This window comes from Cupressus sempervirens, chromosome 3 (genome assembly GCF_028749045.1).
Source record: "Cupressus sempervirens isolate cs-2001-9-10 chromosome 3, ASM2874904v1, whole genome shotgun sequence".
Classification (NCBI taxonomy): Eukaryota; Viridiplantae; Streptophyta; class Pinopsida; order Cupressales; family Cupressaceae; genus Cupressus; species Cupressus sempervirens.
The window spans coordinates 485,743,971-485,766,985 of NC_143120.1; the positions used below are offsets into that span (position 1 = coordinate 485,743,971).

Below are 23,015 nucleotides of genomic sequence, written 5' to 3' on the forward strand. Positions count from 1 at the left end.
TAACTGCAAGACCTGACTTCCCAGGATCATTGTTCAGAGGGAGAATTTTGAGGTGCAATCCCTTGTGAATGATATTTTCTCTATGAGGGAGAAGTTCTAAGTGAAACTCCTTGTAATGCATCCTTCTCTGTGAGAGAGAAGTTGAGGTGAAACCCCTTGTTCCACCCTCTAACTTGGTTCATGGTGGTTACTATTTTTCATATGTGGATTATGTCATGAAAGATGATGATCTTTCATTGATATATGTGTGTGTGTGTATATTTGGAGGGTTGCTATTGTAAGGTGACAATCTTATCAATAGCTTGACATGTTATCATGACAGACTACATTGAGTTGCTCTCCTAGAGTGGCGGTAGTCATGAAAACGGACATATCATGATCAAACTACATCAATTTGTTGTCTCGAAGTGCAGGAGACCATGATAATTGTCATGATAGAGTTCATGACATGTTGATTATTAGTTATCTAATCGACTTCATTAAGTTGTTGTGTCAGAAATTAGATAACTCACATCCTACTAGGATATAACATATCCTTTTGGTAGGCATCAAGGATTTGATGCCAGTGCACATACCAAAAGAATATAAGTATGTTGAATATCATACTAAGATGATATCTCTTCATATACGTGAGAGCATAATGTGTTCTATAACAATCCTCCCTAGCTAAGAGGGAGTTATAAGTTTGTAGCTTCAGTCAGATTGATTCGATGATGAGATACATTGTTGATGGTAAATATCAGTTAGACAAATATTCTTATATATATATATATGGTTTTATATTATTGTTAATATATTATTATTATCTAATGATGATTAACCATAGAGACATGTCTCTTTATGAAACTTGTCTCCTCTCATATTTATAAGTTTTCAAATCTGCATTTGGAATACACCAATAATAATGGTAGTGTTATTACATTTGCAGATAACAATCCTAGAAAACTCAACATGGTATCAGAGTGAGGCTGCAAATGTAAGAAAGGATTAAAGACATGGATAAAAGTGCTAAGAAATGGAAGAATTGCACAACATTTTACTCATGAAGTGGCAGTTCTTTGAAAAGAAATCTGTATGATGGAATCCCTCAACCTTCAACGCAAGGAATGGAAGCCACATGATTGTATGTGTACATCTACGAAGATATTAAGTTGTATTGTTTGTGGCATTATCATCAAGGGAGATATGGATACTAGAGCATAGCATTCAATATAATTTATAACGGAAAATAGACAATACATGGTGCTATGACATCCACATCGTCCTTCGCCTCCTAGAGATACACAAGCCCACCATCATAAGCAAGGAGGAAGAACAAGTCTAGTACGTATGACTGCGAGCCTTCTATAAATGGTTTCTAAATGAAAATTGCCTCATTCACCCAAGCATGGACAAAGCTAAATATCTGACAGACCTAAACCTGATCCTAGAACCTAGAAGTGGTACTTAAACCTGATCACCTTTGGTCCTAGTTATTGGTTAGGAATTTCTTGAGCTAATCATTATTTAAGTGGGAGCTTGTGTAGAAAGAGAACTCTGTGATCTTTACTATAGGAACAAAAGAGAACATGCCCATCAAGAAGGATTGAGGTTGAAAAGTTTTTAGACAAAAACTTTGAGATGTGGAAACTAAAAAATGAAAGATCTATTGATTGACCACCACTTCTAGGATGTTGTTGATGCAAGTGTTCAGAAGCCTATAGATGCTACTCAAGCATCTCATTATGATGTAATGAACCACAAATTAAATTGTACCTTGCAGATTTTAATCTTATAAATGACCAAGAAAAAGCCACTACAAAATCTTTAAATTGGGAAAGATCTATCAGATTGTACGCTAGTAAAATACTAAAAAGTAATTAATGAATAATTAGTAAACTTGTTATGAAATAAGATGTACCGAAGAGTCACGACGGTTAGTATTCTAAACCAATTGGAGTGCTCTATGTAGCGGTTTTTTAGAACAATGAAGAATGTGTTGTTATAGTTGGTAATGTAATACTTTTGTGCAATTAATAAAGTAATATTCTACCATTATTGTGTTTTCAATGATATTGTCATATTGTTCTTGTTACTCAGACTTGTTGCATTTATGCATAACCACTGTGATAATGCTACTACCATATCTGGCATGTAACAACATTACTTCCATATTTGGCACATAACATTTCTACGTCCTTGCCTAGTACGAGCTTGGAGGTCACGAGGTGACAGGTGAAAGGACGGAGGTATAATGGATCGTAATTTTGACCAGCAAGTAGTGATAATAGACAGTGACATCAAGGAGAAGGAAGTGACCCGAGAGGATCAACTAACACAAGACCTCATTCAGGTGTGGAATATAGCAGTAGACCAAAACGTACAACAAGAGACAGAGCAAAGGGATCTTCCCACCAGTACAATACAGTCAAACTCACAGTGAACAAAGCAGTGTACGATCTTCTAGGGAGCCTTCCAAGGTTATTGGCACGTAGGCTAGAGGAAGGAGAAGAAGAGTGAGAAGCTATCCAAAGAGAACAAAGAAGACAACAAATACTGCAATGATACCAAGAAAGGAATTGGCGGGAGGAGGAACCCTGTGACACAAACAGGCGTTGCACATTCGGTAACTCAAAAAATTAATGCCCCTTCTACTAAATAAGGACAAGAAGCGTCATAAGGAGAAACAACCAGAGGAAAACAAAGTCGGAGTGAGACGATCCTTACAAATCCAACAATAGATAGAGAGACAATGAAGGTTGCAATGTCCCACAGAAGGGTCCTGCAATTCTCACAAACCCAGTGAGAAACATATAGAGGGATCGCCACTTGGTAGTGTCGCCAAAGTAGAATTGATACTTGGTATTGCCATAAATGAGGTAGAACAGAGCCATCTGTGCACTCCGAAGTCAGTAATGAAGAAAGAAGTTTGGAAAGAGAGGTAGTCGACTTATTCAAGAACATGGCACGCCAAATAAGGAGGCTGGCCATATCTAACGAAGTAAGAATATGGCAAATAGAACCGAAGACCCCAAGGAGGGACTATGGTACCACCAAGGTATATATGAAGACAGTGGGAGAAGAGACGACTCACAACCTAACGGTACGAGAGAAGTACCAAGGGGGCACGAAGGAACAACTGATCCACCTAATTTCCAAAACATAAGGGGTGCCAATCATGGGAGAAAAATGTCAAACACTCCAAACAAACAAAATCTTCCCAAGTTTAATGGTGATGGGTCAGAAGACCCAAACCGACATTGTAAGACATGTGTGACCATTTGGAAGGCAACCGGACAGGAGTATGAAGATTATTCGGTGAAGGCCTTTCTGGCCAGCTTGCGAGGTATAGTCATTGACCAGTACACTAACCTTCCACCCACCCAGAAGACAACTTGGAACACTCTCAAGAAAGCTTTTGAAGTGGAGTTTAAGTTGTTGCGAGATGTTAATGAGGTAGTAGCAGAAATATACAACACATGCCAAGGAAGAGCGAGATTGTTTGAGCCTACCACCATAGGTTGAAGGAGCTCATAGGCAAGTTGGAGAATAAACTAGTTGATGGATTAAAAAAGAGGTGGTTCATTGAGGATCTAACACCTTTCATTCAGAAGAAAATGAAGGTGGTGCCTCCCTCCACACACAAGGAGGCTTGTGATCGAGCAATGGATATTGAAAACGAGAATAAAACGTCAAGGAATAAAAAAGAAAGAAAGTGATGACAGCAGTGACGAGGACAACGTTGGAGAGTCTCGAACAATCCAAGCACTACGCAAAGACATGATGCAGATGATGAAGGAAATGAAGTGGGGAAAAGAAGCCAAAGAGAACAAAGAACTATGATGCACAAAATGTAGAAATGAAGGGCATACAAGAGCCAACTATCCCAAAGAGTCATTATGCGACATCTGTCAGGTGATGGGACACTCCCTAAAAGAGTATCTTTACAATCTAAAGGTAAGGAATACACTCCCTAAAAGTAATCATTGGAATACAACAATTCTTAGATTTTGTAGTCATCACCCTAGAGAAGAAGGGGTACGATGCCCTACTTTGGCAGAGAATGGTCGATCACAACAAAGGCCAACCATAACTGGAAGAACACATTATCCATTGAAAGCAAAAGGAAAAGAAATGTCATTGATTTGCAGAGCTGGACAAATGTGAGAATAGGACAGATGAAGGATATGGATCACCAGCCATAAACAAGAGGAATGGAGGTAGAGAGCCAACATGCAAGAGGAGATTCGGAGGGTGGAGTCACGACAATTGCAGAAAGCATAACACCATTAGGGGAATCAGCACAAAAATTTACCACAAAGGAAATGATCATACAGGAAAAGGAAGCAAATATGAGATCGATTGTCTCCACAGTTGAATCACTGTTACAGTTCATAAAGAAGGGATGTAATGAGGAGTTTTAAAAACTCTCTACAAAACATGGGTGGTCTAGGGAAGGGATGGAAGACCAGATCCAAGGATGGAGAGCCCCATAAACTATATAAGCGTCTACAAGACAACTAGCCATGATGGCTATCCTCTCACAAATGGAAGAAACATTCAGGTCTACCTTTGTGGAGCTCCAAAAGGTAACATAAACAACTACGATGAAAAGAGAACGAGTTATTTTGGAGACGAGAGTAGAAAAGTTGGAAGTCAAGCTAGAATAGGAAAGGTCCACACACGCAAAGAAATTGGCCACCACTTACTTTGCTTTTGGTCCTTTAGAAGACAACTTTGTCTTTTTTTTGTTTTTGTTTTTTTTTTTTTTGGTTTTTTTTGGGTGGGTGGGGGTGGCAGTTATAATGTAGGCTAGTGATAACTTAATAAGTACTTAGTGAATAATAAGTAGGCTTGTTATGAAATAAGATGTACTGAAGAGTCGCGACAATTGATATTCTTAACCAACTGGAGTACTATATGTGGGGGTTGTTCAAAACAATCAAGTGTGTTGGTATTGTTGGTAATGTAATACTTTGGTACAATCAATAAAGTAATATTTTTCCATAGTTGTGTGTTTTCTAATATACTACTACCATATCTAGCATGTAACATCACTTCCATATTTGGCACAAACACAAATCAAATCTTTAGTGAACAAAATATCCTTGTGGAAGGAGCTCAATCTCCTAAAAACAAAATCAAGTGACCGTATTGCAAAACTTCTAGAAGAATTTAACATGTTGGTGGCTTAATTACACTTTGTGGGTGCAAAGATGCATGAGGGTAAAGTCGTTGAAATTCATTACACTTGGAGCTAAACCCATAGGTTAGCCTAGCCGCGCCGCTAGGAGCATTTCCATCACTTTGAAGGTAGAGCATGTTCTCAGTTCTTTGCTTTCTAAAGAGATGGGGGAGGAAGGTCTCTCTAAGTTCAAAAGAGGTTTTGAAAGTTCAAGGAAAAACAAAAGGAGGCAAGAAAAAAGACAAGCAAAATAACAAATTCAAATCCAAGCCCAAAGGGAGATCTAAAACTCTTGAAAAGTCCAAAGGCAATTATCGGAACTGTGGAAGGCTTGGACATTTCCATAGGGAGTACAGAGAAGAAAAGAAAAAGAAGAAAGTTGATTTTGACTTGGAGTCTAAATGTTGCATCCCTATTTTTGCTTAATTATTAAATATTCTTTATAGTCATTGAGACTTCATGCGAAGTTGAGTTTATTATTTAAATTAGTTAACCATTATGGTTTCATGTGAAACGGAAGTGTTGGTTATTTGTTATAATTTCATGGGAACTTGGAATAGTCATTAATCGTTATGATGTTATATGATTTGGAAAGGGATGGATAATCTGAGTACTTGTTATACTAATTTTGATTTTATTAATTAATGGGAAACATGTTATTACCATGGTAAATTTCTTTTGCGAGAACGAAACGAAGGGGGAAAGCATTGTTGTAGAGGGAATTGGGCATAAGGGCACCACTTGCCATTGAGTTAATAGGTATGAGTTCCTAAACCACCATGGCCAAGGGAAAACTGGACTAGGTGATGCAGGTAACAGGCACTGCCAAACACATCAAAAGACCAAACAAAGTGGAAGGAGAGAACACAATGTAGATCCGATATATAAATTCATTTAAAATCTTGATACATGTTGAGTTGTGAGGCCTTCCCGATTACAGCCATTACAAAGAGATGAAACAATTCAAAATCTTCTTCATACATGCGAGATCCACGATCTCCAACTTCCAAATTCTAACTTTTCTACCTTCTAAGAACTCCCTTAAACCTACAACATGACTCCCTATTTATATTAGATGAAACGACTCAAAGAACCTTCTAGACCCAACATAGGAGAAAGCAACGACCCAAAATAGGTCCACATGCTTCCCAATGAAAGACCCCTTTGTTTAATGATAACCTAAATTACATGCACAATCAGCCCAGAAAAAAAAAAAGACCAACACAGAAGAGCTCGATGAAAGAAGAAACTGAGCAACAACAACCATGAACAAAAGAGGCTGAGCCAACTCGGTGACAATAGCAGCCAACCACCTTGGTGGAAACAACCACCAAGCAACTTAGTGACTAAACAATCCACCAAGCATGCCAAACAACTACCAAGCTGACCAAACCCAAAGGTAATCGAGCACACTTCCATGCTACCAAGATACAAGATTGCAAAGAAACCCAAGATGCTCTTGCATCAAACAACTGAAGTTGAAAAGAAATGAAGCTCCAAATCATATGGGAGGTTCAACCTAAGCTGAATCCAACTCAAGTTAAGAAATCCATGTAGCATCTTCAACTGATATGTTCTTTCATTTCACTAGGTATTCCATGTAGTCATTTCCTTTTGTGCTTCTACCAACTCTTTGTTCCAAAATCTATACTACTACTTAGGATAATCACTCGATACTATCACTTTTTCATCAAACTCATGGTACTCATACAAATTTGCAATGTTGAATATAGGTGATATGTTCATGTCATTAGGTAACTCTACTTCATAAGCATTTCTAATGTCAAATCTCTTCAATATCCTGCAGGGACCAAATCTCTTCATCTTCAACTTACATGTTCTAACAGGAAATCTGCCTTTCTTCAAATGAGCCATTACTTCATCACCAACTTCAAAAATCTTATATCTCCTTGATCTATCTGCATTATCCTTGTATTTTTTATTACTATGTTGCAACTTTTGTTTCACATCCTCTTGCAAGTTCATTAATTCAGCAAATCTCTCCTTCAACACTTTTCTTCTCTTCTCCAACAACATCCATTAAATCTGATATACCTCTCAGCCACATGTCGGTAACAATCTGAAAAGGTGTTTTACTAGTACTTCTATTCACTGAATTATTATATGCAAACTCTGCTTGTGCCAATAGCAAATCCCAATTACTCGGTGTGTCCCCAACTAAGCATCTCAATAGATTACCCAAACTTCTATTTATAACCCATGTCTACCCATCAGTCTGTGGGTGAAGTGTAGAATTATACTTCAACTCAGTGTCCAATTTCTTCCACAAAGCCTTCCAGAAATAACCAACAAACTTATTGTCTCGGTTAGAGATGATGCTCCTCGGTAAGTCCAAACAACAAATATGGAAAATCTGTCCAAACAACAAATATGGAATAATTATCGCTTCCAGTCCTTGGTAAGTCAAGAACAAAATCCATGTTGATATCACTCCAAGGTTTCTTACGAACAGAAATCAGTGTATACAATCCAAAATTTTGACTCACACATTTTGCAACTTGAGAAACTCCACAGTTCTTCACAAATTTCTGAACATCCTTATACAACTGAAGCCAAAAGCACTTTTCCTTAAGCAAATTCAATGTCTTATCAATGCCAAAATGTCCAGCCAAACCACTACAATGCTTTCCTTTTATCAGATTAGTTCTCATTTATCCTCTTGGTATACATAACTGAATTCCTTTGAACATCGTAACTTATTGTCTCGGTTAGAGATGATGCTCCTCGGTAATCCATGCAATCTGACAATTTCCTTAAAGAAAAGATTTGTTACATGCACTACATCTAATGTTTTCCTACATGGTATGAAATGTGTCATCTTTGAAAATCTGTCCAAACAACAAATATGGAATAATTCTCACTTCCAGTCCTTGGTAAGTCAAGAACAAAATCCATGTTGATATCACTCCAAGGTTTCTCAAGAACAAAAATCGGCGTATACAATCCAAAATTCTGACTCATGCATTTTGCAACTTGAGAAACTCCACAATTCTTCACAAATTTCTGAACATCCTTATACAACTGAGGCCAAAAGTACTTTTCCTTAAGCAAATTCAATGTCTTATCTATGCAAAAATGTCCAGCCAAACCATTACAATGCTTTACTTTTATCAGATTAGTTCTCATTTATCCTCTTGGTATACATAACTGAATTCCTTTGAACATCATACCTTCTTGAATGAAATAGTCTTCCCCCTTACTCGGCTGATCTAAAGTAGATATTATAGCACTTGGTGCTCTACACATTCTCCATGGCTTAGAAAAATCAGAGTTAGTTTCATACAAAAGTTTCATACAAATCCTTCATATCATCAAAACCAAAAACTCCAACTCTCATTTCAGTCATCAAAGATCTTTTGATTAATGCATCAGCAACTCAATTAGACACTCCACCTTTATGCATTATCACAAATGTGAAACTCTGCAAATACTCAACCCATTTCACATGTCTTTGATTTAACTTATGCTAACTACCCAAATACTGTAAATCCTTATGATTAATATACAACACAAACTCCTTAGGCATCAAATAATGTCTTCATTCTTTAGGGCTTGCACAATATCATATAACTTTTGATCATAGACATAATACTTCCTCTTTTCATCATTCAAATTTTCACTAAAGAAAGCAACCAGTTTACCTTCCTGACTCAACACAACTCCTATCACAGTACCACTTGCATCACATTCAACTTGAAATACCTTAAGAAAATCAGGCAAAGCTAACACATGCAATTCAACAACCTTCTGTTTCAAAGTCTCAAAACTCTTATCAGCTCCATGTGTCCACTCAAATTCTCTTGTGTCTCCTCTCATTGTCTTAGTCATAGCATTGCAAATTGAACTAAAATTTTTGAACTTTCTATAAAAACTTGCCAAGCCATGAAATGATCTTATCTCACTAACATTCTTAGGTGTAGGCCACTCAAGAATTGCTTTAACCTTCTCAGGATCCATCTTCAAACCATCAACTGAAATCACAAATCCCAGATACACAAGCTCCTCTTTCATGAAAGTACACTTTTTCAAATTAATCAGCATTTTTTCCTCTTTCAATCTCTGCAATACTTGTCTAATATGCAACAAATGTTCTTCTCTGGTCTTACTAAATATCAAAATATCATCCAAGTACACAATCATAGATTTACCCAAGAATTTCTTTAGAACTTCATTCATCAAGCTCATAAGAGTACTCAATGCATTAGTTAAACCAACCACTCATACAAACATTCCCTTATTTTAAAAGAAGTCTTCCATTCATTACCTTTTGTGTTTCTCATCTAATGATACCCACTCTTCATATCAATATTTGTAAAATATCCTGCTCCACTCAAACAATCCATAATGTCATCCATTCAGGTATAGGAAACCTATACTTCATTGTTATCTTGTTTATAGCTTGGGAATCAGTACACATTCTCCATTCTCCATTTTTCTTAGGTGCCAATACAGTTGGAACTGCACACGGACTCAAACTCTCTCTAATCAATCTTTTCTGCAACAACTCTTGAACTTGTCAATTAAGCTCTTTATTCTCGGATAGTGTCAATCGATGTGGTGCTTTATTCGGCTAAGTAGCTCCAGAAATCAAATCCATACAGTGACTAATGCTTCTCATCAATGGCAAACCATCAAGTACATTATTTGAAATGATCTCCTTGAATTCGGTGAGCAATTCTCCAACTTCTATTGGAACTTTGTCTTCTATGTTCTCATTCAGTTTGTTAAGAATTATAGCAAAGCAAACATCATTCTTCTTCAGGTCCTTAACAAACTGCTTACCTTCAATCAAACAAACTTTCACAGATGTACATACGTCACCAATAGAGTCTTCAATCATAGGCAACAATACCTGTTTCTCTCCATCAGCCCAAAGAGTATACTTATTCAATCTTCTATCATGTACAACATGTATATCATATTGCCAAAGTATACCCATAGAATATGACAACAGTCCATAGGCACAATATCACACAACACCATATCATAGTACTTTCCAATTTTCAAATTCACAAAACATTGCTTACTTACCATCAATGTATGCTCATCCTTGATCCATGAAATCCGATAGGGTTTAGGGTGCTTCATCCTTTCCAACTGCAACTTTGAAACCATCTCCTCAAAGAACAAATTTCTTGCACTTCCACTATCAATGATTACTTTCCAAACTTTATTTGCAACTATGCATCTAGTCTTGAACAAGCTTTTCCTCACAATATCATTTGTAGTCTTCTCACTCCACAATGCTCTTCTAACCATCAGGTTACTTTCCTTCTCAGGTTCATTCGATGAATCTTCATGTACCAAAGCATTTATGTTGTTACTGACCTTCTTACTCGGATTCTTACATTCAAATGATCAATGTCCTTCTCCACAATTGTAACAAGTTCCTTGGAATCCTCCTCTGTTATAGCCACCTCGGTAATAACTACCTCTGCCTTGGGATGAACCTTCACCTTTCCACTCGATCTTTCCTTTATCTTCACTTTTCCACTCGGTCTTGCTTTTATCATGATTTATCCTTTCCTAATCACATATTATTTTGTCCATAGAATCTGCCTCTTCCTCTTTGTCTTTGCTCATGTCTTTTGTTCAAATTCTCTTTAACTTTCAGGGCAAACCGATAAGCCTCCTCAATAATTTCCATCTTAACCAAATTGATCTCCTCTTGTATAGAAATTCTCAATCCATTCAAGTACCTTGCAACTCTTTCCACTTCATCTTCAATATATCCAAATCTGATATCTAGTTTGTAGAATTCCTGGGCGTATTCCTTTTCCGAACTATCTTTCTGATTCAAACTTTGCATTCTTCTCACTAGGTTAATTTGATAATCATAAGGAAGTAACTTGCGTTTCAACTTGTTCACCATCTTATCCCATACCTTGATTTTATTTCTACCTCTTTTTTGTCTATCTTGTTGTAAGTGCTCCCACCACAAGGATGCATGACCTTTCAGCTTTGTGCTTGCAATTTTCACCTTCTTTTTATCTGTCATGCCTTCATACTCAAAGTACCTCTCCATCTCAGTGATCCAGTCCATCAACTCATCAAAATCCAATTTTCCATTATACTCGGGAGGGTTATACTACAGTGCAAACTTCAAACTTGTCAATAGCTTCAACAATTTTTCATCCCCCTGATCCATCAAGGGTGCAGATATAGCCTCCTGTAATTCAACTTCCTCATCACTAACATCAACCAGATGTCTTCCTCTGCGCTGGCCTGTCTCAATAGCATCTAACCTCGCAACAATTTGCCTTAGCATATCAGTCAATCATGGATCGGCATCCCTCCTACCACGACCCATCTTGAAACCCTCTGCAGTTGCAAGTCAGATCGCAATCTGCCATCCCACAACAAATCCACCAACTAGGATTTACAAGAAGGAACCTGCAAGACCTAGATTCGCAAACCTAGATCTAAACCTGGCTTTGATACCACCTGACGCAAGCAACAGGCATGACCAAACACATCAAAGCACTAGACATAGTGGAAGGAGAGAACACAATGCAAATGTCATATATAAATTCATTGAAAATCTTGATACATGTCAGGTTGTGAGGCCTTCATGGTTACGACCATTACAAAGAGATGAAACAATTTAGAATCTTCTTCATACATGCAAGATCCACGATCATACCACCTAACACAGGCAACAAGCACTGCCAAACACATCAAAGGACCAAACACAGTGGCAGGAGAGAACACAATGCTGATCTGATATATAAATTCATTCAAAATCTTGATACATGTTGAGCTGTGAGGCCTTCCCATTTACGGCCATTACAAAGAGATGAAACAATTCAGAATCTTCTTCATACATGCGAGATCTATGATCTCCAACTTCCAACTTCTAACTCTTCTACCTTCTAAAAAATCCCTTAAACCTACAACATGACTCCCTATTTATACTAGATGAAACAACTCAACGAACCTTCTAGACCCAACATAGGACAAAGCAACAATCCAAAATAGGTCCACATGCTTCCCAATGAAAGATCCCTTTATTTTATGATGATCTAAATTACATGCATAGTCGTCCCAAAAAGAAAAGACCAACACAAAAGAGCTCAATGAAAGAAGAAACCGAGCAGCAACAACCACAAACAAAAGGCGCTAAGCCAACTCGGTGACAATGGCAACCGACCACCTCGGTGAAAACAACCACCGAGCAACTCGATGACTAAACAATCAACCAAGCACACCAAATAGCTACCGAGCAAACCAAACCCAAAGATAACTGAGCATACTGCCATGCTACCAAGAAACAAGATTGCAAAGAAACCCAGGGTGCTCCTTCATCACTAGGCAAGCAAAAGTATACCAAGTGCTCACCATGAGCTAACTGGGTCAACACACTTAATAAATTAATAAAATGAACGAACTAAGAACAATATTTACCTTTAGGATTTGTGGTCGACCTCAAAGTTTCCTATTATGGCAAGACATGTTTTAATATAATGATATCATGGTACCTACATGTACTTGTACAATACATACATATATATGTACATGAATGTATACCTTTATTTTAAAAATAACGTATACATCAAACACGTATATTTAGATTATTACATTATTTATTCGAAAAATAACATTTACATCAGATATGTATATTTAGATTATTACGTGTGTCTGTGTGTGCGTTTGTGTCTGTGCATGTGGGTGTGTGCGTGTGGGTGTGTGTGTGCGTGTGCGTGTGCATGCATGTGTGTGTGCATGTGCATGTGCATGTGCGTGTGTGTGTGGGTGTGCGTGTGTGTGTGGGCATGTGCGTCTGGGTGTGTGTGTACGTGTGTGCGTGTGTGCACATGTGTGCATGTGCGTGTGCGTATGTGTGCATGTGTGTGCGCACGCATGTGTGTGTGTTGTGTGGGTGTGCGTGTGTGTGTGCGTGTGTGTTTGTGTGAGTGTCTGTGTGCGTCTATGTGCATGTGGATGTGTGGGTGCGTACATGCGTGTACATGCTCGTGTGCGTGTGTGTGCATGTGTCTGTGTGTATGTGCGCGCGCATGTGTGTGTGCACGTGTGGGTGTGTGTCCGTGCGTGTGTGTGCGTCTCTGTGCATGCGTGTGTGTGTGTGGGCATGTGCATATGGGCGTGTGTGCGCGTGTGGGCGTGTACATATGGGTGTGTGTGTGTGTGTGTGTGTGTGTGCGCGTGTGTGTGCGCATGTGTTTGCATCTGGGCATGTTTGTGTGCGCGCGTGTGTGCATGTGCACATGTGCATGTGGGTGTGTGTTGTGTGTGCGTGCATGTGCATGTGTGTGTGTGCATGCGCGTGTGTGCGTGTGCGTGCGGACATGTACATGTGGGTGTGCGTGTGTACGGGCATATGCGTGTGTGCATGTGTATGCGTGTGTATGTGTGCATGGGCATGTGTGTGTGGGGAGGGGGGGGCCATGTGCGTGTGGGCATGTGCATGTGTGCATGTGTGCCTGCATGCGCGTGCATGCGTGTGCCTGTGTGTGTGCGTGTGTGCATGCGCATGCGCGTGCATGTGCGTGTGTGCCTGTGTGTCTGTGTCTATGTCTGTGTGCGTGATGTGCGTGCGTGCGCACGTGAGGGTGTGTGCGCGTGGGCATGTGTGTGCGTGTGTGTGCAAACATATACAAATATAGATAGATACAAGATGGTGTCTTTATATTAAAACATTAAAAGAAAATTATTATTTCAATTTTATGACAATGTTTTACTGTTATTGTTCCATCAGCCTTCATATTATATTTCCAGGGACCTATATTGTTATTGCTTCCATCAGCCAATTGTCATTATCGACCTTCTTAAGTTGAGACTCTTAGATATTAAACCAAGAACGTAACTCATATTTTTGCCACCTTTCCTCTATCTTGCTCATAACTCCATTCAAGAGAGCATATGAATGATTCGAGCATGCATTTGAAAAAGGGGAAGTCTTTCTCTATATCCGCAATTTGCTTTCATATCAATGAGCAACCTCATATCAGTGATTTGCCATTGTTTCATATCTACGATTGCATTCATAAAGCCATCCTCATATTTAAAATTTGCTTTCGTATCACTTCACATCTACGATTTGCATCCAATATTGTGATTATTTCCTATTTGCGTTTTGCATCCATACTGTGATTGTTTCCTACTTGCCATTGTATCCTTATTGAGATTGTTCCTATTTGCTATCAAGTACCATACTGGTGAATACTTCACACCTGCAATTACTTCCATATCGCACTCATAGCCACAGCTAGAAGTCTGAATTATACAGCCGAGGAGTTGTGCAAGGCATTACAAGAATCTAGTAGCAAGTCGAGAGTGATACTACATCTGTTTCGCAAGCCAGGTCATGTGTCTATCTGCACTCCTCTTTTCTTCTTGTTTTGACTGAAAGCTCTGTGTTTTCAAACTAGTGGCATGAATGTTGTAAATAATATTTGGACAGAGCCTGATGGATTAGGATCTTGGATGATGAATTGTTTATATATGTTACAACTATCTGTCAAGATTGTTTATATGAAATCAGTTTGAATTGCTTGGGGTATATTTACATGTCTCATATCAAAACTCAAATAGTTGGAAAGGAATATCAACTCTGCGCAATCCTTATACAATGGCATTTTCCACATGTCTCTGAGATAGGGAAAGAGACCATCAGAGAGTTACTGGAAGTGATAATGATAATCCAATGAACCTTCTCTTATAAATCTGTTATGAGCCCAAGTTGGGCGGTATATTTACATGTCTCATATCAAAAACTTAAATAACTGGAAAGGAATATCAACTCTGTGCAATCCTTATACAGTGTCATTTTCCACATGTCTCTAAGATAGGGAAAGGCACCATCAGAGAGTTATTGAAAGTGATAATGATAATCCAATGAACCTTCTGTTATAAATCTATTATGAGCCCAAGTTGGGCAAGGAAAACATGTTTGTAATAAACAGAGTTTGATCATGGACAACCACGCCAGGATTCATCAAGGAAGTCCAACAAGGTTGCAATGAAGGGTGTGGGCTGCTAACCAAATGGAATGTGAAATAAACTGTAAGTCAAAGATGAATAATTAGTACTAAACATAAGCAAATAAATTAGACTGAGTTAACTCATGGTGATCAAAGGGTATGAATTCTTGTTAAGTCGAGTGGTGGTTGATCAAGCACATAGTGTCCATGTAAATCCCTGGTCAGGGTAGGTAAAGTGGCTCATGATACTGCTGTGATCACTAGAGGTCATAATAGCTTGCACTCAAAAGGATAGGATGTATTCACAGTCTAGCTGGCTATAAGTTGGCACTCTAACACCAAGATGCTCAATGGCATCTAATCCTGTGCAGGGAGGGCCTTTCTCAGTAGAGATTGTGTGGGGATACTTAGGGTTCGTTGTTGGGAGATTAAGCCTCTGACAATGTTTCTCCTCTCCACCTAATGCCAAGACTTGCTCAACACAAAAGGATATGCATTCATGTCACCATCTTTTATCGAGTATTTTACTTTTGTATACATTTTCAAAGTTCAGCTTAAGTTATGATTAGTTAGTTGTTATTGTTACAATCTTATTTCATATTTCCAAATAGTTTAATTAAGTGACTGAATTAGACCGTCTTTCATTCCAAAGATATGAGAAGTTGACTAGAATACTGTTAATTTCTGTTGTAATCGTTAATCCCTTTGACATGATTATGTAAAGTAGTTGTTAACTATCTTTCACGCATATAAATTATGGAAAGTGGTGTATTTTTCATTGTTAATTATGGTTGGGAAATTAGCATGTTACACTAAAAAAAGATGGTAATGCATTAAATGCAGATTTGGCTATTCATGCAAGTAAGAATACATGGTTGCTTGTCTTAGGTACCTACCAATTCAGCCACTAATCCAATTGACCTTAACAACTTCCAAAACATAAAACAGATAATTGATGCAATGCAATAAAAGTGAATAACATCAAACATCCACAAAATCATAACACATGACATGAAGATTTTTATATGTGGAAACCCTCGACTACAGGAAGAAAACCACAATGGGGATGACACCTACAAGCCCTTCACTGCAGTAAATAGGTTTGCCCTATTAGGAGCTACAAATACCCTTTTTGAGAGTTCACCCCGTTAGGAGCGATTTTTACACTGTTAGGAGTACAATCAGATCTGTTAGGAAATACCTCACTAGAGGATTTTAGAACTCCTTCTAAAAGTCCACCGTGTTAAAGGATTTACACAAATAGACCAGTTAAGGTCCACCTACTCGAGATTTCCCTTGCTACAACTATTAGGGAACAACAAGTTAAGTGATTTGGATGTAGCACTCCTCGCCTATAAGATCCAATCTATTCTTTGCACTAACTCTACTCTATGCTCACATTGCTTGGTTACATGGCAAATAACGTTGTTTGGTTTGATCAATGCACTCACATTGTAATGGGAATGATAAACAATGTTCTCCTACCATTTACAACATCCTTTCTGGTCTACAAGGACAACATGTTCATTTTGAGTAAAACACGAAGGAGCATCTAGAACACATTTGATAGGTTTAAATGGCTCATCATGTTGCTGGTTTAATCAATGCACTCACATTGTAATGGGAACAATAAAAAATGTTCTCCTACCATTTACAACATCCTTTGTGATTGTCTACTAGGACAACATGTTCATTTTGACTATAATAGGGGACCACCACCTAGAGCCGATTTGATAGGCTTTTGATATGCTATATTGACAAAACTACCAACTCAAAGGAATGTTTGTTCTATAGGCAAGGAATTCAACAATTGGCCTAAGTAGTTGCAAAGATGGAGCACAATAAATTGGTTGAAGACTCAGATAATCTAAGACAGATCCCAACCAAAGACCCTCTCGAAAGTAGATCAAAAAGTAGACACAAAGACTAAGGCCAACCATAACCAAATAATACCAATTTATTGAGTTGTAAATCATCGCCCTAGAGAAAGTGGCTCAACAAGAATCATACATTGTAAAAGCAACTCATTGCCCATGGGAAGTGCTCAACAAGAATCATATAAATGGATAATTCCCATTATCAGTCTATGAATTTGATATAGTGAAGGTCATTGCTTCTCTAAAAGGGGAAATTGACTTGCGTTAGAGTATTTGTAAAGCTTGGCCCAAAAAAGCATCCCAAAGGGCTTGAAATTTGCAAACTAAAATTAAGTAATCATTTTGGATATAACCAACAAATATATTTGTTCTTCTCCATCGAACCCACTTATCCTTATCTATTCATAATTGATAACTTCTTGGATTCCAAAGACATCTACCAAACCAATTTATTCTTACCCACTCTCAAAAATGACTTCTTTGATTCCCAAAGCGAAAGCAATTCATCTTCCTCTTTTTACTATCTTCATGTAGTTGCCCACTTATTTTGAGGTGGATTGTCCAAAGGAGGGGCAATCTAGTTTTGAAGAAAGGCCTTTGCATATATTACTATCATTGAGCATGGTGCTCCCATATTAGCAGAAGCTCTGTTCACATTGTAATGTCACTCCTCTTTTGTTTAATTTTTCTTAATATACATTTGAAAAACAAATAAACACTTATCTATGCGATCTGCCCAAGAATTGAGCCCCATTTATCTTTCAAGATTCTACTATTCTTTTTAACTAGACAGTTATAAGCATACCATTTACTAACATCTTTCTTACAGGATGCAAGTTAGCATCATGACAATTAGATTTTGACTCTATGGCTCAAGAATGAACATACCAACGAGTCAGATAAAGAATCTGAGGTCCCTGACAAGGCCGACAGAGATTGCAGAAGATCGATAGAAGCAAGAGACATATATAAGTATAAAAATATTACACATGGGGCATGGTTATAACTTATAACACTTATCTACATCTTAACATCATTTGCATGCATTATAAATTGCAAGGATTAGCCATGGTGAAGAAAATCGTGCACATATTTTCTTGCTCTTCATCCATATTTTAAGTAACTTGCCTTTCTTTCTTGCAGGGTAGGCTTTGGCCAAATTCTAACATAGTGCAAGAGCTATGGACATCTTTTACAGGTACCAAATAAAATAGTTCAGTGATATGTATTCAGCTATTTTGGCAATGACTATTAACAGACAAAAGCATATTCCCGTTATTAGTTGTAAAGGAAGGTTCTGAGGAAGCTGCTCAAATTTGGGTGCATAAAAGCCTGAGAATATTTGGGTCGTAAGCAATAAGAATGAGTTAATTGAGGGATAATTAATGCAATACTTTAACAACAATAAAAAATTAACTCTCTTTTCTATTCAGTATAATTTGTTAGGGGAAGGCAATGAATCAGACTGCACATAATAGCCTCTTTCCACAGAATGTAGTCAAAGTTTGCTCTAAGTTCACATACTCTACCAAGGTACCATATGGCAAAGTGTACCACTTTATATTAAGAGGTTTTCAACAAATTCTGACCTATTTCACGTTCTCCATTTTCTGGACTATCGCTTCCGTGAACAACATTCCTGCCCACCAAATCAACTTTTAGATTCCATCAGACTGGTCAAGGATAAGTTGATTGCTGAAAAACAGAATTCATCTAGCAAGAAAGAAAGAACTATGCCCAAACTAGTACATTGCTCAGAAACCAAAAAATTCAGTGTCTAACCTCCCAGTTTGAATTGCAAAGTCCCCTCTAATAGTTCCAGGTTCAGCTTGCAAAGGATTTGTAACACCAATAAGCTTGCGAGCAGAGGCTACAACACCAGGACCTTCCCAGGCCTTGTGTAAGCATGGCATTGTCAGAAATTCTATTTCAAATTTGTAAAGCCGAGACAAAATTAAAGAATGGTGGGAGAAGAAACAATACCCACCATACAGACCACTGGACCAGAGGTGATGTACTTGACCAATTTTGGGAAGAAAGGCTTGGACTTGAGATCTTTGTAATGCTCCTGCAAAGAAACAGACACACTTCAAAGCCTGCATCCAAATAAGTAAAAGGTCTTTGAGATCAATGTAATGCTGCTACCACAAAGAAACAGGCAACCTTCATTGTTTCAAGCAGAAAATCATCTTTAAGGTGCTTGAAGATAGTAGCAAACCTCTGCTAGCTCTGTGGGGCATTGGAAAAGCTTTAGGCCCTTAAGAACAAATCCCTTGTGCTCAAACCGAGAAATTATATCCCCTACCTGAAAGAAGAATTCCACAAGCAACAGTAAAACCAGTTTACAAAAATTTGAATCTCATGCATTGGAAAAGTTATGAAAAAATATCAATGTCATTAAAATGTGTGTGTGTGTGTGTGTCTATATATATATATATATATATATATATATATATATATATATATATATATATATATATATATATATATATATATATATATATATATATATATATATATTCAAACACATTTGTTAATGTTATAATTCTGTCGGATAAATTATATTATATATATGAGATATATAATATATGACAAATATCATATATGGAATAATTGACTTATATTAAGAGTGATATACATATACATACATACATAAATATATATATATATATATAGAAGGTATATTAGTTGTGTTATAACTATAACTAATGTAAGTTAATATATTAAAGAGACATGTCTCTTCAAGAGACATGCCTCTTTATATTACATATATACTCATTCAAATAGTAACTTGGAAAACACATAAAATATCCACAAGTGCTATTACAAGTTACGGATCCTATTTCACTACCATGGTATCAGAGCAGGTTTCTTTCCAGCCTGTAAAGTTTCATAAATAATGGAAATGGTTGTTCTCCCAAAGTTGATCAACAAAGCTAAATGCTTGCCTCTGCAAAAGCATCACAATCAACAAAGAAAATAAGCAAAGAGACTAGATGTAGAGATGGTCTTTTGATTAAATCACTGAGAAATGAATTTCAGGAGATTAAATTGTAGAAGAACATATGATGTAACACTAGGAGAAATCAGTATATTATAAGATCAGAGATGAAAATATGTGTGGACTTTGCAAAACTTGATGCCTGGCGTGAATACTTCTTGGTCCATGTTTTCCTTGGATGGCTTGTGTACTCACAAAGTCACTTTAAAGGCTATGGAAAGTTACAAAGAATGGAGGTTTATCTTATTTGACCTCTTTGTGCATGTGATCCCCTACAAAGCACGAGGTCTCCAGATTGGCCCACCTTCATAGCCTGATCTACAACACATGCATATCCACAAGCAGCTTACTCATTCTCTACTATCGTGAACCACGTCCTTGCAGGGATGTTTGAACAGTCACATTATAGTGAGAATGCAATTCCATATCAATACGAGGTATTTGGGCGGAGCAAAAGGAATCAATGAATAGAATAGTGGAGGACATTGAGACATGAAGCTATTAGGATACAAGAAAGACAAAAGAAAATAAAGATAAATAAATTCACAGATAAGATATAGCTTTCTCAGGAATGCTTGCCTCGTCTCTCACATAGCTCATCTTTGTTGCTTGCGTGGAGGGATTAGTTAGATCGAATGATAAATGTAAATCACGATTGCTTCCTTGGGTGACTGCAGATCAAGTGTGCCAACATGAATGAAATCCACATAGGTGGATCAAATGACCAGGCATGGGGATTCTGATCCAATGTACTGTGCAAGAATGAGCTATGCAAGCAAATGATGGATTAAGATTCACTACTTGGGGTTAGAAGCTTGCACAATGTGGTCTTAAGGCCCATGCAATCTTTGTTGATATAATTGATGATGATGCTCGGGATGACCCAAGAGGAACCGCTAGATCTACACTGGATCGGATCTCCCCTAGTTTAGTGAGAGAATGATCACTGTTATGAATTTATATGATGCTCAATGCTTGGAACATGTGTCGTACATGAATGTTGTCAATTGGTTGGACAATGCAAAGCCACGGAGGAAAATTGTGAGATTATCTTCACTGAATGAGGGATGCACATACTGTGCCAAGATCGGAGATGTCCTCTCTTTTTGGGTTTGAACGACACCGTGCTTGGAGGTGCCCTATGGATCAAAGGTTGATGGAAGGAGATATATTGAAGAATTCATCCACGTCAACTCAAATGAGATAATTATGATGCCCATGATAGTGTGTCGAATTCTGAGTGGAAAGATATACCAATTATTGAGACAAAGTAGGCGAGAGAATTTCTGATGGATCTCTTTTTTCGATCCTTTGATATTAAGAAACTTGTTAATTAGAGTTAAATGAATGGGACTTTTAATAAAAAGAACAGTTAGAAAATATAGAACTATTGATTCAGCAATACCTCGAAAAGGAAATAAGAAAGAAAATACAAAGCAGTACCACTCTACGGGAATAAAGATATAAATGCATATATTTCTTGAATTGTTAGACAATCTAGCACAAAATTATGTATTTATAAATATTTAAATACATTTCAGGTATGTATAGAAACTCGAATCTCTTAAATGGAGAGACGACAATAACCTGTTCCAGAACTTTGGGAGGAGCCTTATTATAATTTATAATTATAATTATTGGTAAAGAATATATATATGTGTCCTGGAGGTGGCTCAAGAAAATTGTTCCATGGCATCAACTTTTGGCCTCTGTGCAACTTCATCCCCAGTAGGATGGTCGAAGCTCTACCAAATAATCTCAAATAGACTGTCACCTCCTAACAACACAAAATGACCAAAATCCAAGATGACAACACAAGAAGCTCTTTGTCTCACACTTGATGACCCACACTCACATGATGTGGGGACACAAACAGCATATCCGAGGCAATAAGGAAGTTATCGTCAAAGCAGCAGACCTAGAGTGAGGGCATATAACCAAGACTCGTGACCTATAGAAAGGATCGAGTGACGAGGTATTTTCAAGGAAGATTGCAAGGTCCGCTTATAATCTAAGAAACCGAGCCATTAAAGGAACAAGGGCCCACAAGATCTAAATAAATAGGAGTTGATGTATTTGGTGGAACGACATTGATGCCTAGATGGTGTGCATATTGATAATGATTTTCTTTCTTGGAAATGGAGAAAGAAATGATGGTAAACAAGCATTATTTGATACATGGGCATGTCACACATTGCGAAAGCCATACCAATGTGGCTTGAGTTACAAAGAGATAGGTTGTGTCCAAATATATGCAACTTTGTTGGCATACCTATATGTTCAATAATATAAGAGTAGGAATTTAACATTATAAGGGGGAATGATAACCAATGTTCTATTCTTGTTTGAACCGTCCTTATATGGAAGTAGAAAAGACGTACTCAAATTTAACAAATTCTTACATGGAGGCATTTTTTGATTTGATGCATACGGACCTTCATTGGAGCAACTTATATTATTATTGCAGATAAGTTTTTATTATCCTTGGGTATTGCATGTATCTACTCATTGTAGTCTCTCTCTTATTTTGTATTTCTATAATTACTATAAAGAGCTATTTGCCTTGATCTTTTCCTTTGTCTCTAAGGATGTTCTTGCAGGAAAAGAAGATTGGTACATTAGGCATGCTACCAAATATTGTGCAGACTCAATCTTATGATAGTAGCTCCAAAGATGTTGTGATTTAGGATTCACGAATCATCTGATGATTAGGCTGGATAATGTGAGTTCCTTGAAGAAAATATCTTTGATGATTGAAATTATGAGAGGGAGTCTGACAGTTCATTAGAGGCAACCTTGGAGAAAGACAGGGAGCAGAAAATAAAAATGCTTAAATCAAACTTTTGATGATATTGGTTCAGAAGGAGTAGACCTTGTTGATGGATTCAACACTAGTCAGAAACTATAATAGCTAAAGGACTATGATTCATGGGATAAAGTCTCATTTATGTAGGCTGAAAGGCTTTATGCTATCAGGATACCCATTGAACTAGGGAAGCATGACATGACTT

General features: G+C 37.5%; 1 protein-coding gene across 2 annotated transcripts in view; it reads right to left on the reverse strand.

Moving 5' to 3' along the window:
- LOC149567287 (uncharacterized) overlaps positions 1-23,015 on the reverse strand; it is a 47,657-nt gene that overhangs the window by 18,737 nt on the left and 5,905 nt on the right. Inside the window, exons 3-6 of one of the 2 annotated variants that reach the window (XR_016362391.1) lie at positions 19,222-19,308; positions 18,991-19,099; positions 18,786-18,898; positions 18,593-18,642 (exon numbers count right to left, since the gene is read on the reverse strand). Coding sequence is in view for 1 of the 2 variants with exons in the window: in XM_089820452.1 (XP_089676578.1) it covers positions 18,593-18,642; positions 18,786-18,898; positions 18,991-19,071; positions 19,222-19,308 (331 nt within the window). In the remaining variant the exon portion in view is untranslated. The remainder of the gene's footprint in view (positions 1-18,592; positions 18,643-18,785; positions 18,899-18,990; positions 19,100-19,221; positions 19,309-23,015) is intronic. The other variant, XM_089820452.1, reaches the window with a different exon arrangement.